The sequence below is a fragment of the Coptis chinensis genome, chromosome 9 (assembly GCF_015680905.1).
Source record: "Coptis chinensis isolate HL-2020 chromosome 9, ASM1568090v1, whole genome shotgun sequence".
Classification (NCBI taxonomy): Eukaryota; Viridiplantae; Streptophyta; class Magnoliopsida; order Ranunculales; family Ranunculaceae; genus Coptis; species Coptis chinensis.
Genome location: NC_141464.1, coordinates 68,041,832 through 68,060,604, shown reverse-complemented (window position 1 = coordinate 68,060,604; position 18,773 = coordinate 68,041,832). Strand labels below are relative to the sequence as shown.

General features: G+C 36.6%; 1 protein-coding gene and 2 pseudogenes across 3 annotated transcripts; all 3 read left to right on the top strand.

Annotated features, from left to right (window-relative positions):
* Positions 1-1,500: 1,500 nt before the first annotated feature.
* Positions 1,501-7,987, top strand: LOC147477574 (autophagy-related protein 18f-like; annotated as a pseudogene). Its single transcript, XR_015209812.1, has 8 exons — positions 1,501-1,707; positions 3,637-4,101; positions 4,188-4,604; positions 4,859-5,077; positions 5,179-5,998; positions 6,109-6,272; positions 6,894-7,250; positions 7,622-7,987. The product of XR_015209812.1 is annotated as an autophagy-related protein 18f-like (transcript).
* A 708-nt stretch (positions 7,988-8,695) lies between these two features.
* On the top strand, positions 8,696-10,603 carry LOC147477573 (cyclin-U1-1-like; annotated as a pseudogene). Its single transcript, XR_015207500.1, has 2 exons — positions 8,696-9,238; positions 10,144-10,603. The product of XR_015207500.1 is annotated as a cyclin-U1-1-like (transcript).
* A 778-nt stretch (positions 10,604-11,381) lies between these two features.
* Positions 11,382-16,053, top strand: LOC147477572 (ubiquitin-conjugating enzyme E2 enzyme activator PEX22-like). Its single transcript, XM_086583524.1, has 5 exons — positions 11,382-11,543; positions 11,630-11,896; positions 11,992-12,039; positions 15,742-15,798; positions 15,883-16,053. The coding sequence occupies exons 1-5, from the start codon at positions 11,442-11,444 to the stop codon at positions 16,036-16,038; spliced, it is 630 nt and encodes a 209-aa protein (XP_086439650.1). The 5' UTR covers positions 11,382-11,441; the 3' UTR covers positions 16,039-16,053.
* The last annotated feature ends 2,720 nt before the right edge of the window (positions 16,054-18,773 follow it).

Here is an 18,773-nt window from a genome sequence, read left to right as displayed (position 1 = left end):
TTTAAGAACACTTTAAAGGTAATGTGCTCTCGATTTATATCACCAACTTACCATTTGTTAAAGAGATTGCTAATTTGACACAACATCCCAAAGGCAAGATGTTCAAATTCAACACTACATACAAAATATGTCTATTGGTGTATAGTATGTATGCAACTGAGAAAATGTGTCTTTTTAGAATTTAAGCAACACACAAAATTATTGTTTGCTTAGTAGTTAATAGCGATTCTAGAGTGCGCTGGATTCAAGGCTTCTATGGGGCAATATAGCCTCACCTTTTGCTGGTGGAGGGTCCAGACGGGAGAGTATACAGATTATTGCATATAGTTAATACTCCTTAACTTGAAGGGTTACTTTAAAATATGAAAAATGAGCTCACCAAATAGTCTCGGAGGGAAAGGTAATTTTCCCGCCTTAGCTTTTTTACCAACAATTTGACCAAAAGTTCAAAATCTCGTAAGTGACTTGAATATCCGACTAAATGAAGTCGCCAAGTCGGCGCACTCTGCAGCAATGCAGTTCCATTATTACTTGTTTATTGACCATCCAACGTTAAAAAAACGTTTCACCTCTTACCAGCTGCCTTTTCAGCGGGTCGGGTTACTATAGCTAAAACGGTTCATAGTTCAATCCAACACATTTATATTTTGGGTTAGACTCAAACAATAGATTTATGAGCCCCAACGACCAATATTGGGTCCATTCAGTTATGAACATTTCCTACCTCTTGGCTTCATCATGGATTGTATTGATTGTTAACTAATTTGTTTTGTTATTTTTAAGCACCATAAATATACTACTGCAAATAGTAACATTGGCCTTACAGTATTCTTCAATTGAAACATAATAAAAACGGGTAGTTTGTAATCCAAATTCGTTGAGAAAACCGAAAACCAAACCCATATGAAAAGTGAAAAAAAGCATTGACGCTCTTGAAACAAAAAGAAAAGACGATGTGAAGGTTTTGTTGTTTTATTACGACACAACAAAAAGTTAATTATAAGAAGAAAAGGAAACAGAAGAGAGAGAGAGAGAGAGAAAAGAAGTGCTTAATCAAATAGAAAGAAGGAAAACGAAGTAAGAGAAAACCGAGATAGAAAGAAAAGAAAAAAGATAGATAGAGACGTAAACGACAGAATTATTTTATTATTAATTTTTATATTACCTGATCTTCAATATCAATATCGCTTCTTTCTTTTTGATTTTTTTTTTTGAATTCTGTTCATGTTGTAAATTTTTGTATATTTGAAAAATAAAATTTTGTATAACATTTATTTAAGAATTCACTAGTTTTGATTGTTGAATTCTAGAAGGAAAAAAAAATTATTGGAGTAAAAAACAGTGAGGAGAAATGGAGATGGGGAAATAAGGAGGTGGGGCTGTTTCTTTTTACAAGGCTTAGATAGAAACAGCCTGGGTGTTATGATAAGAAGGAAACAGATTGAAGAAGAAGAAAAAGAAGACTTCTTTTGTATTTAAGTTTAGTTTGGGGATTTGGGGATGAGGAATGATGTGCAAAAAACGATTGGAGGAGTACCAAGATCAGGGAAGAGTAATGGTTTTTACCGAATTCGTTTCTGGTCGCTTTCTTGGTTACTTGAGGACTGTATCTTCAGGTGCTTCTACTGTTGCTTCATCCGTGAGGTCTGTTGGAGTTCGGTTGCATCTTCCATTGTAGATAAAATCGAAGATGCTAGTGGTGATCAGGTATTTTTGTATGAAATGTTGTTATTTAGCTTGAATTATTGTATTAGATAATGGATAGATTCATTTTGTTGTGGATAGAGGTAGTAAGAATATAGGTAGTTGGAATATTTGGATTCGCATGTTTGATGCATGACCATTTTATGAGGAACTAATTTAGTTTCTATAAATAAAGAAGTTTGTAGTCATTACACCAATCTATATGCTTGTGGATAAGGATAGTGTGTTGAATAGGCAGGATTATTAGCTGATTAGTTCTTGATATTGTATATCTTGCGGTGTTTGTCATGCATGTCAATGCCGGTATGAGTGTAGGTAGATGTCACACATGACACATCCAGCTCAGTTAGTTGGACTTGGGATTACACTGTTATCACGTTAGAGAACTCACTTGGTTAATTTTTGGCAACCAGGCGATTTCAACTGAAATTGTAGTGGTTTGTCATGCATACTCAAGTTACGAAGGTAATGAATTATTGGATTTGAGTACAAGGTTTGATTCGTTAGTTTGTTCTTCTTGTGTTTGAATGTTCGGTTCGTTAAATTTCTCTTGTTGATTGATTTACTCTATCAGATGTGCCAAATAGGCATTAACAACAGGGCATCTTGCCGAAAGCATGCCTCATGCAGAGCATCGGTGTAGCTGTCATGTTGAGATTATTCAGTTAGATACATTTGGTAACGCCAGTGTCTTTTAAGACATTTTGCTGGAAAGACCACGTTGAGTGAACATTTATACATCTCTTAACGTCTGTGTCTTTTAAGACGTTTTGTTGCAGAACACAGGCATTGAGTGAACATTTGTACTAAATATGTTGTTCATGGCTCATGCTAATATGGTATGGGGATTTCCGTTTGGAAAAACCAGTGTGGTGGTATGTAGACTTGTTTTCTATTCTTACCATAGGGATCCAGTTGTTATGCTTATGTTGCTCTGGGTCACCAAATTTGAGAATTGGGTAATACTCGCTTTCAGGATACAATTGATCACGTAACCAGAATAACTTTCCAGAAGATTTATTGTTATTGGATTAGGGGCCCAAATACTGTCCGGACTCCTGAGACATGTTTTTATGAAGCCAAACACATTTGATAAATTGTAATGTGAAGACTGTTCTTGTTTTTCTTTTCTAGCCATACAAGTTTAGAACTGCTTATCATATGCAATATGAATTAGCTTCATTTAGTTTTAGATCATAGCCTATGATAACTTTACAAACCAGGTAGGTTTTGAGTTTTCCTCACAAACTAGCGGGAAGCTTGAAGAATGTAACTAATTATTGCAGTCAATTGAGTCTGACATGTGGCATAAGGTTTAAAAGTGAAGTTAGGCCAAGTTTATAATTGAGCTCAAATTGCAGAAGAAAAATATTGCACCCACCCCTCTTTTTCTTCATCATCTTTACAGGGTTTTACGGTCAGTGTCAATTATATAATCTGAGTATTGTACTTTTGTCGGGTTGAGCAGTGGAATTGAAGTTCTATTACAATCTAGATTTTTCTCTGCTTTTGTAAGTTTACAAAAATGAAAAATATATAGTTGACAACCATTGATATAGATTAATATTGAAAGAAGAATTATGGTTTTATAAGTTCATATGGTGATATATTTTGTTTTATGTTTGCAGACAAGGTTGTTTTCGAGCCTTATTCATTAGGCCATCTTTCTGTAATAGTCATCTGGAATGAGATGTCTGATTGAAATAGGATGAGATTATGTTATTTATATGTCATTTAGCTTGGCTCCAAATCTTATCCATATAAGAGTCTTAAATAAACTTTTTTCTAGTCTTTTATTTCTGGCGAGGAATTATGATGTTGTCTGTTGCATAACTAATTTCTTTGGTTTGCATGTGTAACATGATGCTTTTATGCAATTGAATGTTCATATAACATGACTGTTTTTTTTCTTTTTACTCACATGTACAAAAGGTGCAATGGGCTGGGTTTGACAAGTTAGAATGTGATGGGAATAGCATTCGAAAGTGCTTTTGCTGGGTTTTCGGTCTGGTTTCCAGGTTTGGGATGTTGAGGAAGCAAACAATGTAAGGGAGCTGGTTTCCAGATATGATGGCCCTGTTTCTTTTCTGCAAATGCTACCAAAGCCAATAACATCAAAGAGATCACAGGACAAATTTGCAAATGCACGCCATTGCTTGTAGTTGTTGGTAATGGATCCTTTTTCTGGGGGCGTAATGTTCAAGATGGGTCAGCACCCTCATACAATGGAATTGTTTCCAATGGCTTTGAGCAAGGAAGTGGAAACTTTGGTCCTTCAGTTGTTCGGTTTTATTCCTTTAAGTCCCAGTCTTATGTACATATACTGAAGTTTAGGTCAGCTGTTTACCTCGGTAAGGTGCAGTCCTCGAAGTTGTAGCTATTTCTCAAGCAGCTCAGGTATGTATTCATGTGAAAGTTGCTCTCACAGTTTTCTGTTTTGGTGAGAGCTTAACACCTTCTAACTGCTATATTTTTCTTTGCAGATACATTGTTTTGATGCTGCAACCCTTGAGATGGAATATACTCTTCTGACTTATCCTTTAGTTTCAAGTGTTCCTGGATCTGGAGGTATTGGTTGTGGACCGCTTGCAGTGGGTCCAAGGTGGTTGGCATATAGTGGAAGTCCAGTTGCTGTTTCAAATGCTGGCCGTGTCAGTCCAACACCTGCTGCAAGTCTCTCTGGTTTGCCTTCAAACGGGAGCCTGGTTGCACACTATGCCAAAGAATCAAGCAAGCAACTTGCTGCTGGTATAGTGACCCTGGGAGACATAGGATATAAGAAGCTTTCCAGGTACTACTCTGAGCTACTACCTGACGGAAATGGTTCTCTGAAATCAGGGAGTCCTGGCTGGAAACCCATTAATAATGGCCTTCTTCCAGATGCTGATAATGCTGGAATGGTATGCATCGTTTTTGTCTACTTTGCTATGTATAATGATTTTTTGTTGTTATTAAATTTATTTGTTTGTTTATTGAGTATGTTTTGTTTACTTTTTGCTAAGAAGGTTTCAATTTAGTCTCCCATGCTATCTTTTCCTGGAAGCATTAAGTTTTCGATTTCTTAGTTAAATTTGCTGCGATGTGAAAATCCTATCCCGTTTCGCAAATTCTTATGTCTGTTCCATGATGACGACTGAGAATTTGGCTAATGCAGGTCATTGTCAGAGATATTGTATGCAAATCTGTTGTTACCCAGTTTAGAGCACACAGGAATCCTATTTCTGCACTAAGCTTTGATCCTAGTGGAACCCTATTGGTGACGGCTTCTATACAGGGTCAGACACTTAATGTTTTCCGGATAATGCCTTCAGGATCTAATTCTGATGATTCCTACATGCATCTTTACAAACTGCAGCGCGGCTTAACTAATGCGGTAAAGACACTGTATTTGTATCTCTTACTTTCTTGTTCACGAGAGTACAATTTCTTAGCAGCCTTTTTATATCTAGTTTACTTTGAACAAATATATTTCAGGTTATACAAGACATCAGTTTCAGTGAAGACAGCCACTGGATTATGATCAGTTCATCCAGGGGACGAGTCATTTATTTGCAATTAATCCTGCAGGAGGAACTGTATTACCGTCTATTGATAGCAGTTTTACTAACGGGAACAATGGGTTGGGGGTGACACCTAAGTCAGCAGTTCGTTGGCCACCTAGTTCAGGTCCAACAAACTTCAATCAACAAAACCTTTTTGCTTCTGGACCTCCTGTTACTTTATCTGTTGTTAGCAGAATAAGGAACGGGAATAGTGGATGGAAAGGCACAGTAAGTGGTGCTGCTGCAGCTGCTACGGGAAGGATTAGTGCTCTTTCCGGTGCTACTGCTTCTGTCTTCCACAATTGCAAAGGCAATGGTATATATGCTGGTACCAGCTCATTGAGGACAAAATATCACCTTCTGGTTTTCTCACCTTCTGGTAGTGTGATTCAATATGTTTTGGCGAAAGCATCTCCTGGGATAGATTCTGAGATGATAGTGTCTCGTTCAACTCCTTTTCATGATGCAACACCAGATAGTGATGCAAGATTTATTGTAGAAGCACTCCAAAAGTGGGATATCTGCCAGAGACGCTCTCAAGAGAGCGAGAAGATAACAGTGATGTTTATGGAGAATATGGGATTGGAGACAGCAATAAAATATACCCTGAGGAGATGAGAAATGGAAGTAGTGATTATCCTACAACTAAGAGTAAAACCAATACCGGTTCTGAGGAAAGACATCATTTGTATATATCTGAAGCTGAGTTGCAGATGCATCAAGCACAAATCCCGTTGTGGGCAAAACCTGAGGTATTTGGATGACATGCCTAAAAGCAAATATATTTTTATATTAGAAACCGAGTAGGTGTTTAGGTGTTGTAGTGGTTTGAAAAGTTTATTATTCTTAAATTTCACTGCAGATATACTTTCAGACTGTGGTAATGGATGGGCTTGAGACAGAAGGTGAAAGTTCTGGAGGGGAAACTGAAATTGAAAGATTTCCCATTCGTGTGATTGAGGCAAGGTCCAAGGATCTGGTACCAGTCTGTGACTACCTTCAAACACATAACCTCCAGCAGTCAAGGTTCGCTTTCTATTGTGTTTATGGTTCTAGAGTTCTAGTATCTTAACGTGCTCTTTATGGTGTCACTATGAATATTTAATAAAGCGTAAATTAGTTTAGCTTGCAATCCTTGCTTGTAACTTCCACTGTTTGGTTTCTTAGTTACTTTTTAGATTATTTCCATAGCTGTGAAGGGTGAAATTGTGATACGCAGGTATTGGCACTTGACTGCTGTCAATTTTCTGTGCAGTTGTCAATTTAGGGAGGCTAGTTCAATTTATGGATTGATGTTTAGGCTAGTTGAAAGAGTCTATGTCGGTCACAATGTTCATAACTTCTTAAGCACTCCTATCTGATTTCTATTATCCTTACAGTAGATAGAGTCATACAACACCTAACTTAGTTGGAATCACACTATGACATGCTTACAAGTACGTCAGTACAAAATTATAAATCAATCTTCCTGTGCTTCATCAGGAACAATCCTTTTTGCTCATTGCTATGTGCCTGTTATCCTTGTGTGTTAGGTTATTTTCTTCTCAGTTGGCTTTGTTTGTTCTTGATGTCCTTTTTTCTTTCTTTTTTTTTATTGTTTTTTTTGTGGGATTAAGTTCTCAATCTAACCATGTTATCTCCAAGCAGGGGGTCAACTTTTGAAAGCAGTAGGAGTGCGCAACTGCTGCAGCAGAAGTCTGGGCTGTCCGAAGGTGGAAGGCTTTCATGCAGAAACAGCTGTACCTCACTCAGCTCTAGTTCAGAAGGTGCTGCTTTGGCTGAATTTTGCAATGGAATTGATGAGAAAGGTTGGGGTGGTCTCCACACAGAATTGGCTGAGGGCTTTGTACATAGCAATGACAGCCCTAAAATGAAGACTCGACTCGAGTATGTAAATAACAGTGACAGGCCGAAGGTGGAGAGCGGCCTTAAGTTTGTAAATAATAACAAAGAGAGCCTGAAGATGGATAGTCACCTCAACAGTGATCATGAGTTGGATTAGAGGTAATCCCCTTCTTTAGAAGTGTAATTCTAACTCAAAATGTGACTTGGTGATGTCATCTGACTTTCCTAGGCAATGGTTGAGTTCATTCGTTTTAATGGAATTTGTGTATGCATATGTGCTTTGTATGGTACTGTAACCCACATGCAAATCAATCAACTGAGATAGTAGATAAAGTTAAATGTGGAGTAGATTAGATTGCTGCAGGTTTATTGAAACTTTGATGTCCTAGTTAGTTTTTAGTTGTAACCATCAGGTCTTGTTCTGGTGCTTGAGTGGGGGTTTCTTTCAATACTTACTGTACAATCATAATCACTCTTTTTAGGGTTAACACATCATTTAATAGCCTTTAAAATGTTTTGCTCTGTTACAGGTCCTGAAGGTCAATCTTCAACTCAAGTGTTTCATCCTCCTCAGGCTTGCAACTATTCTTTTATTCTTCAGGGGATCGTTTACGTTCTTAACTGTGTTCATATTTACGGGTGAAAGTGTTGAGAAGGGTTGACAAAAGCGGAAGTGTGGATATTAAGTTGTTGAAGTTTCCATTCCATGGTATTGTAAATAATAAAGTCATGGATCTATATCCAATAATCAGTTGTAACATGTAAGTGATAATAATAGTAGCACGTTTAACTCTTTTAGCTATATCTTTGTACAGGGAGCCCGTTCACCGGTTTGATGTAATTTGAAGTGAAATGTGCAAGTGAGGGAACTCAGGTTCACACGTGTTGTTTCTTTTTGTATTCTGAGTTTCCAACTATTTGTGCATGTCTTTTTGGCTTTCCTCATGTGAGGAATATGCACGTTGTTGTGTATGGTATGGTTCATGATGAAGGTGGGGGTATACATGCTTGACTAGTAATCTGTTCTAGGTAAATTGAGTCGATACTAGACATCCAAGGGTTTGATTTTAACACCCTTTGACACGATTAGTCTGCTTTACAAAAATGTGTTGAGATTTATATAAAGTCACTACTGAAGAGTGGTATGTGAATCCATACTTTTAGGAAGAATTTGATGGGAAATTTTGCACTAGTACGAGTGTAGAAAGTAGAAACATTTGATAGTGACAATGTCTACTGTAGAGTATCCCTTGTTCTTTCTTGATTGAGGTACTGACGTGACCTAAGGATGGTGTACAAACTAGAAATATATGCGTAGCTTCTGCAGCTGGGTGGAACATGGTTTGCTTTACAAGAAGTCAAGAACAAGTGCTGTGCAAGATAATATGTTCGTTACTGCTGCCAAGTTATGACCAGTTTCGTTAAGTAGGTAGATACCCTTATATCAAAACTTACTCATTTATCAATTCCTATACCTTGCTTTTGTTCACAAATTCACACCCACCAAATCCAACGGTAACCACACAAAATCTGCCAGAAAGATACCTCAAGTTGCAGCCTTTCATTGGTCTTATTCTTAGTTTCTCTTGTGCCACTCGGTTTCAAAAATCCATAATGAAGATGAGAATGACACGTGTCCATCAATTATTCCTTCCAAAAAGATAACATGTGCATGTATGCACGTGTATTCTGAACAAAGGCAAGTCAGAGAAAAAAAAAATGCTGGTGGCTTAGATGATAGAAGAAGGAGAGGAGGAGAGCCAACGGCGGGCCGAGCCGACAGAAATTGAGTTGGCACCGCCGAGGGTATTAACCCTATTGTCTTTCGTGTTAGAAAGATTAGTTGCTCGTAATGATGGGATCGCAGTAAGCGTGAAGCAACAAGAACAACGACAACATGAAGCAAAGGAAGAAGGGAAGAAGAGTTTGAAGGTGTTCGATGGAGTAAGAGCACCAAGTATAACTATAGGGAAGTACTTAGAGAGGATATACAAATACACAAACTGCAGTCCATCATGTTTTGTGGTTGGATATGTTTACATAGATAGATTGCTGCATAGATATCCTGACTCACTAGTGATCTCTCTTAACATTCATAGGTTGCTCGTTACAAGTGTCATGGTAGCTGCCAAAATGCTTGACGATGTGTAAGCTCTGTTTTCTTTGTCTACACTTTGTTTTTGCACTTTAAGAGTTTTTATTTAATTTGGCGAGATTGATTGTTTTGAGTCTTAGTGTTAGTGGAATTAATGCATCGAATGCGTTGGCAATTAATGCATCAAGTGTTCACAATTTGTTTTTGGTCGATTTTCATTGGGGTCCTGATGTACTAAATTGTTCGCCAGAAGTCTGACACTTAGGCGATGACAAGGCCGGTTTTATTGACATTTTCACTGAGCTGAACTGCCATTTTTTACTTCCAATTGAGTCCAAAACAAGTACTAGATTGTTGAGCTACCTTGATGACTTACTTTGGGCTGAATTGCCATGCTAGAAATAGCTGTTTCTAAAGAGTGTTTCTGTGTGTTGTCAACTTGATATTGTGCGAGGATGAGGTGAATACTGCTAAACTTTTATGAATGTCACCTCCATCTTTCTTGCAACTGTCATATTAGGAAAAGTGACAGTTGTACTGTAAAACTTTTGTGTAACATCACTCATTCCATGTTGCTCTTCAAGCATTCGCTTTTGTATCAAGGACATGATTACGAGGAATAAACCCCGCCATTCGGTGGACTTCTGTAGACCATCAGCCTTATTTTCTCTGCTGTCAGTAGAATGTGATCAATATTGTACTTTTAGGGAAATAATTCAAGGATGTAGGACCATTAAATGGAGTGCAACTTTTCATAATTGAATTAGCTAGGTTCTATATATTTCAAAAGTGATGGAAAGTGAAAGTCCTTGGGACTCCATGTCTCCTTTGCAGTATTATGGCATGCACGATTCTGTTTTAGGTAGGGTTCTGCAACGGGAGTTTCAACTTTATTTTGTATATGTTTCACTTAGGTGTAAGGAATAGGCAAAAGCTTTTTTGACTTTTATCCTGCAGGCACTACAACAACGCATTTTACGCTCGGGTTGGGGTGTGAGCAACAAAAGAATTGAATCGACTTGAGTTAGAGTTGCTGTTCTTGTTGGACTTCAGTGTCGTGGTCAGCTCACGAACTTTTTGAAAGCTATTGCCTGCACTTGGAAAAGGAGATGATGTTATGGGGTGGAGTTGACCAGAGGATTGATAAGCTAATGGCTTCTAGTTCTTTGGATGACGAGACTGAGATATCCGTTGAGTATACTCAACAAAGTTCTTCGCCGCCTTCTCAAACCATTGATTGATATGATCACGTCTTTTTTTTCAAATGGTTTAGATAGATCTTGTAATCCAAGTTTGCCTTCTGGCCTTGGTCCCACCCATATCTGACTAGGGATGATCAGGGTAAACAACTTGCTTCTCCAAAAATTAACACAAAGGGAAAATTGATTACCTGGAATGAAATTCATTTGGTTTTCCATATTGATAGTGTTTTAGCTTGAAAATTAAGTAAATGTTTTTTAGTATCGACCTATGTTGCATGGATGTGGACATTGACGAGGACACAGACACTGACGCGGTTACTCGAAAAAATAGGACGTGGACTCAGCAAAGGACGCGGAAATTAATTAATATTTATAATTTTATTTTATATAAATTAAATATTAAAAACTAAATTAAATGTATTAATATTTATAAATTCAAAACTATTAAAAATAAATAGCCACAAAATTAAGTTTAATATTTCATAATCAAACTTTAAAAATATGTCATAAGTCTTATCAAAAATAAAAAATGAAAAAATTGAGTTTTTTAATATTATTTTTTTTTGTCAAAATCCACGTCTTGACCATATTGACCATGTCCTGACTACATTTTGACCCGCGTGCAGTTTAGTTGACTGTCTGTCCATTGGTAGGGGTGCGTCCGTGCTTTAGAGGTTTCCACATGTTCTGTAATAAGAGCAGGAGCTGGACAAAAGTTATGGCCTAGACAATACTACGCAATATCTACGTTATAGCCTTCATAAGGTTGCTGGGCCGGGCTTACGTATATACTTTGGATCTTAAACCAAGTCCAGCCCAATTCACACACAACAAACTTTTGAGAAAAGTGAATATGATGAAAAATTAGGTGCAACACATAGACTCACACGAACCAATAAGATTCTGACACATCAGCTTTCTGACTTGACCTTCTCTTTCCTCTCTCTTAAAAAAACGAGTCACCCCCTAAAAGCACACCATGATCATCAACTCCATTCAACAATTCTAAAAAAAAAAAAAAAAAAACAAAAACGAGCCACGTCATAAAAAAAAATGGCACCAAATCAATCAAACGAAGATGCAATTCAACTCATCAAACGTTTCGGTGCATACATAACACTGAAAATCACAAATCTATTCTCCATTACAAGCTTGGTAAGTAAAAAAAACATATTTAATTTACCGATTTGTTTGATTTATCAGCTGAAATTTATTAAAGTATTGATTTTTATGTATGTTAGAATTCGAGGTCAGTTGGAACTGTAGCTGGTTTAGCTTTAGCTATGGTGTTGACGTGGAGATTATTGAGAAGTCCAAGTAGTGGTGGTGGGAATAATAGTAATAGTAATCAAAGGAGAAGACGACAAGAAGTACCGAAACGACAAGTTGGTGGAAGTAGTAGTGGTAGTAATGTAGGTAGTGGTTCTAGTGGGGGTGTTGTTGTTGCTACTGGAAATGATGATTTGAGAGCTCAGAATGTTATTGACGAGTTTTTTCAGCCTGTTAAGGTAGTTTTGAATAGTTTGAATGGTGTATTTTTAAGGTTTATGTTTATAACTTGATTGATTTGATGATTGGTTTTGTTTGTTGTTTTATTTTGTAGCCGACGTTGGGGCAAGTAGTGAGGCAGAAGTTGTGTGAAGGAAGAAAGGTAATTTGGTTTATGGTTTGAGTTAGTTTTTTTTTGCATAGTTGGATATAGTTATGTAGCGAGATTAGTCCCTTGAGATAGTTAAGTATGGATTGAATTTGTTTTTAGGAAAGAATAGAGAAATGGTTAAGTTTAGAAAGTCTATACTGTTTTTTTTCACTTTGTAACTCAAATGGATTATGTAGATTAATCATATAAGTGTATGGTAGTGTTTGATATAGGTCGGAAACATGGGTTACAACGGTGTGTTCTCATCATGAGAAAAAACTAGATAAGGAAACTTCCACTGTGAGATATGAGTTGTTTATAGGTTCACTTGTCTTAGGTCCTTAGCTACTCCTTGCCATCTTTGGTACGCCCTTTATGTAATTCTCATCCATTACTATTTTGCAGCCAAGCATATATTTGGTATCTTTCATGACAATAAACCATGCTGGCCCTGTTGAATTAAAAGTCCCCAAGGATTTAAAATGACTAAGAAGTGCAGGAAGAATGGCGCCAACAAGGAAAGATAACCTATGATAACTCCGAGATCATCACCCAATATTTCGCATAATACTTTTTGGACACTTGTTTTACGTCCTATGATACTTGCATTGATTTCCTTAGCTTTCAATTGTTTTTTATATTTCTTTTGTGGATAGCGATACTTAAATACGACATTAAAACAAAGATCACTGAAATGGAATTGGTGATGCTGAATATTATTATAGATTGAATGTATTGGTTTGCTACAAAGATAATACCTATGAAGAGAAAGCTAAATGATAATGCATATCTTTGTAATTACAAGGTAATATATTAGATGGGATTCTTGTATCTATACCGCGTCCTAGATTTTAGGACATAAAGAGTCATATTCCCGTTTCCCTTACCAGTGCCTGTACGCAATTTGTATGTAAGTAGATAACTATATCCTTGGTCCTAACGCTGTTAGTTGACTATGAATAACTCTGACACATTCCTAAATGCTTTGAAAGGAATGGATCTTTCCTTCAAAGAGCCTCTGTTCCCTCTAAGGAGAAGGACATAAGGTTAATATGCTGGGAATATATAAGTGGGACCCTTTGCTTGTTCTCAATTTTGTAGCAAAAGCTTTGCCTGTAATTTTTGTATGAAGGGTATATATAATAAAACTTCAGAGATAATACTTGGTAGATTCATGACATTTAAGATAATATATCCACACACGGGGAAAAATAAATCAACGAGAGTAACAGCATCTGCATTCCAGATAACGTATTAACAGTCAGAGCCTTTAATATTGTGCATGTTCGTTGGATTGAGTTCAATTCAGATATACCATGTTAAAGTTCATCTTGCTCTGCATACTTTATTGTTTATTAAATCCTTCTTACCTAGATGATTGCTAAGAAAAATAAGATTCCATGAATACATCACTGTGATCCTTGGATGTAAAACAGACATTAACAACAATATATAATAAGAAAAACCTAATATTATAGTAAATATCCTAAACGAGTTAGATAACTTAACATGTAGAATTTTCCGTGGCTGGTGTAGCCACTTGGCGTTGCTGATCCACGCAATAAGACATAACCAGCTGGCTTGTAGCTGGACAAAATAGTGGGTGAACAAGCAACGAGTGTCTGGGGTCTCAGAAAATTCCAGACTAGTTCTGCTCCTAGCAACCATGAGAAAAAGAAAAGAAAAGATAGCATATAGTGAATATCTTAAATGAGTAAGAAATGTTAACATGTAGAATTTGTCATGGCTGGTGTGGACACTTGGTATTTCTGCATCCAAGCAATAAGACAAAGTGCTGGCTCTTAGATGGGCAAAAATAGTGGGTGAAGAAGCAATGGGTGTCTGGAGTTGCAGAAAATTCCAGACATATTCTGCTCCTAGCAATGCCAGGCGCTATTTAGGATAGACACCATTGTGATAGAGTCTAAGTCAAAATTCTTTTCGCAATTTTAAGTTTAACTTTCTATCATGCAACCTCTCCAAATTAATGTTAGGAGACATTTTCTGGTGTTGAGTTCACTTTTGTAAGGTACATAACGAGCATATCTAGTATATGAATTACAAATTTTAATAGTTTAACTAAGTAACTTCTGTGTGGTTGATAAGTAATTGAAGTTGTTGATGAATGGCTTTGAGGAGGACCCTGAGTCGAAAATCATCAACACTAAAACATTCAGATTATCTTTATGCATACTTACCGAGTGAGGAGTTCCATATAATCCGGGCAGCTTACAACTTTGTGAGGTACGTTGGGGACTTGGGGTCATTAGCTTGGAGTTGACATTAAAGATCAGGATGTATTGGGTGTCTGAACTAGCTTTTTGCGTGAGTGGTGGGTGTTAGAGATTACCATTTCCAGTGTGCTGATTGATTTTGGATAAGTCCTTAGTCCTTTGTTTGTTAAGTTGGTAGCATGAAGCATCTTTGGAAATGAAGCTTCGATAAGTACCTAAGTAGTAAGCATTGTTTTGACACATCCTTCATGATTTGTTGATCTAAAAAGGTTCTCGACGCCACATAAATATACAATTAAAATGGGAGCGTGAATTCGGGAATTTTCATGATGTAATTATAGACTCAATCCAATGTGTTCTTAATGTTGTGCTTGCTCTCAATTGTCATTTGTTGTTATTAGTTTGTACAACTATATTAAAACTTGTACGCATAAATTTTAATACAACCATTGTCATAGGACGCTCGCATTCTTGGTTTTACCTAATCATAGTAAGAATGTGCAAAATGGTATCAAATCTTCTGGAAAGAGTCTTGGTCAATCTATAGTCTTGTTCTCTTTTATATTAATGTTTCTCCATGTGACAACTGACAATGACACTTCGTTGCATCTGTTTGATATCTCTAGCTATTTTTCTTTTGTTGCAAGAACCTCTTTTTAGTAACTCATGTTTAATATTAGAGTTCTCTATTATGTTTCTATATCTGGTTCAAAAGCCGCTGCTGCATTTTATTTTTTGTGTGTCTCATACTTGCTGTTTCCCAGCGTTTTATGTTGTAAAGTTGTACTGGTGATGTGATGTATTGTTACCACTTTTCCATCCAAAAGAAAAGTTTCTAGATGTTAAATATGTTTCTATGGTCAAATGCATACAAGAGTCCTAGGAAACGTTTCTTTGTCCATCAATTATTGATCTACTAGATTATGCCTCGTGCCTTAAAGGCAATCATCAGGGCGGAGGCACACTTTGGGTTAGTGATTTATCAACGATATATGATATAGTCTAAGAAACTATAAGATAAACCCATGTAGCAGAATGGAAATGGATTAGTAATATCTTCAATGTACTTGTGAATTTTCCTGGGTTCGAGACCAAATGTTGGAGCATATATATTTTTTTTATAAATTACTGTCTAACTTATTAATGAGAACAAAAAGGAAAAACAGTAAAAATGCTTCTAGCAAGAGTCGAACCCGTGTCTACCACCAATGGAACGCCTCATCCACCCGGTACACAAACACTACTTAAGTGATATTAAACCGACGTATTAAAAAAAAAACGCTAAAAACGTGTATCACTAGGTTGATCAGGCACTCAACAACCGTTTGATGGAGCTAGAATCGATCTGGGCTGTCCTTTGTGTGTTATTTTGTCCTGCAGTGCGAAAAAAATCCCTAGCTTATTATATAGATAAAATCATCTTTCTTTGTACAAGAAATTTGATCTTTCATTTATCAGCTCCTTGTTCGTTTGTATGTAGGTTACTTGTCGGCTGCTAGGTGTCATCCTTGAGGAAAGCAGTCCGGAGGAGCTGCAGGTGGATGAGAGATTCATTTTTACGCATTCTTTAAACGTATAACTGTATCTGAAATGTGCATTGTTTATTTATTTTTCTTAACAGAAACAAGCAACTGTCAGGACCTCTGTGCTGGAGGTATTACTGGAGGTGACTAAGTTCTGTGATCTGTATCTTATGGACAGAATTCTGGATGACGAGAGTGGGGTGCGTATAACATATGTTATTACATCCACTGCATCTTACCTTTCTATTTATTAGCATTCTATAGTATTTTCCTTGTATTCTTATTATCATATAGACACTGGTTCAACGGGTGCATATTGATGAGCTCATGATTGCCTTCCTTCAATTTGTAGAACCTATTATATTTGAATGTAAGCGATGATGGTCTATGTAAATTCATGCGATGGTAGATTATAGAGTATGGACACAAGTAGTCAATTGTTCCTTTGGTTGTGCATACACACCAGTACTTGAGCACACAATGATAGAAAGTTGATTGGAGAAGTTTGATGCTTTAAATTACCAAATATGCTGGTAATTGATTATCCAATTGCATTTAGGTAATGTTTGGCATTCTTATTTTTTGGTTGTGGTAGACTGTAGAGGGAAGTAGGTCTAAAGTTGCTTTGGTTGTGTATATATTTGTGTGCTTGGGTGTGCAGTACCATAGAAAGTTGTGCTTGATAGATGTTTCACTTTGTCTGATGATGTGACACCACCCCCAACACACACCCACCCACCCACCCACCCACCTCACCTCTTCTCTCTGGGGTCAATGTTTGCTGATGCATCAATGCTGTGTATATGAGTTGATGCACATTTGTTCCCCTGTGCTCAAGCTATTGCAGCACTTAAGCCTTCCATCAGTGTTGTAGTAATGAATCATTTGACATGTGCATTTCTATAACTGAAGAATGCAATTTATACATCTTTCTTCAAGCCATTTCAAAATTGAACTTCGATCATATTTTAGTTCTTTGGGATGAACACTTTTCTGCACACTGATCTGTGCACAAAATAGCACCTTTTATTAACATATCTATGCCCATCTTTTCCAGAACTTATTTCTATAATTCGGATGAGAGATTCTAGTTCTTTCAAAATTCTAGTTAAGTAATTCATATCATCGAACATTATGATCTAATTCTGATGTTGCATGTACAATGGATTTGCAATAGTATACCTTGTCATTAACTAGTGTGATTGTTGATACAGGAAAAAGTTCTTTTTGGCTCTAGAAGAGGCAGGGTTTTTACATCTGGTGGCCTTGTTAAAGATAAGGTAGAACCCAATTGGTTTCAAACTTTCCTCACTTTTACAATATGCTTGTGGTTTGTATTTGTGTTATTAACAATTTCCTGTGATGGTACCATCTGTAGGTTCTTTTTCTAGCACCGAAAATGGGCTTAATTTCGTTTGTTAGGACAGCTTGAACCAGATTGGCATATTGATACAAGTCCTGACATTGTCTTTCAGTTGGCGGTAAAATCCTATTCCTGCATATATAAAACGACTGTTGTTAACTAATTTATATGCAGTTTGCTGTATTTCATTGATTCCTTTTGTAAAACTCATCACTGACTTTTTTTTTTTTTTTTTTTTTTTAATTATTTTGAGCAGAGGTTCATTAAATATCAGCTTCACATTTCTTCTAGTAGACCTGACCGTACTGCTTCAAATGTCTTCCATTCCCCAAGCTTGGAACATTTCTTTGGATTACTTGATAGAAATTGAATAGTGAGTATCGTTCATAGCTGAAAATTATCCAAATTTGCGATCAACTTCTTTCTTTTAGTGTCTAATTTGTACTTATTTTTCAGCTTCAGTTCGGGCGTCACTTTTGATAAGTATATTCAGCTTTCAGATCTGAACAAGCGTCACTCAACATTTTATGTCACAAAGACCCCGTCTGATCAGTTTGGTTCTAGTGCAGAAGAAGGGACCCTTACTGTTGTTTGGACTAAAGACTCGTGGGCTAACCCCCACCTGGAACAAGCTTTTATGTCGAGAATTTGTGCACCAAATTGGATTGTCTTTTAATTGCAAGAATTTTCTATAAAGGTTTAGTTGTAACTTGTAAGCAAGTATCCTCAGATCAGTCATTTTGTAGTTGTGGATGTATATGCAGCAACTTTGTGTTATAGGGCACCCAATCTTATTTCATAGATATGCCAATCTTATAAAATGTGTGATTTCTGAAGTTCCATCCTTATTGTTGAAATCTTAACTGGTAAGAGCATTCCCAATGGCAGGTGACTTTGAGGGAAATAACTGCTTCACCCTTAAGTCCCCAAAACAATGGTCCAATGCACAATGGTTCTTTTTAAAACAAAGTATGTTTTCTGGAGATTATGACATGGTTTACTAGAAAGGATTTGTAACCGATTATCTTCCCAGTTCCAAAATGTCTTGAAAACTTAGTAGCAGGCAAACATTGATGCAGAACGGGCATACTTCTAATTAACCAGATACGGTACAAACCAAAAACATTATGCATTGGAAGTGGCGTTTTCATATGGATTCAACATTATAATAACACAACTAGTTAAGACCATAGTTTGGGATTTTGGAATTCTCGGAATTCCGACAAATCCAAAAATCGAAATTCATCAAATTTTGATCCCTTTATATTTGGAATTTCAACTAATTTCGAAATAATTAAAATTTCAATTCTATATTTGGAATTCCAATTTTTGAAAAATTGAAATATTAGGCGGAATTCCAAAATTTCGTTCGGAATCACAAACACTGGTTAAGACAGTGGGAACTTGTACCATCTGATGTAGGTTATGCAATTGACTAAGAAAGTAGTTTTCAAGAAATAAATCTACCACCAATGTTACCAATCGACCACAAAATAAATCTACCACCAATGTTACCATTGATGCCAATTCCTGATATATTATTATGTCTACAAAATTTTATAATTTTTTGTCTATGCCGTCGAAATATCAACCGGTCAAAATATCAACAGTCGGACCAACTGGTGT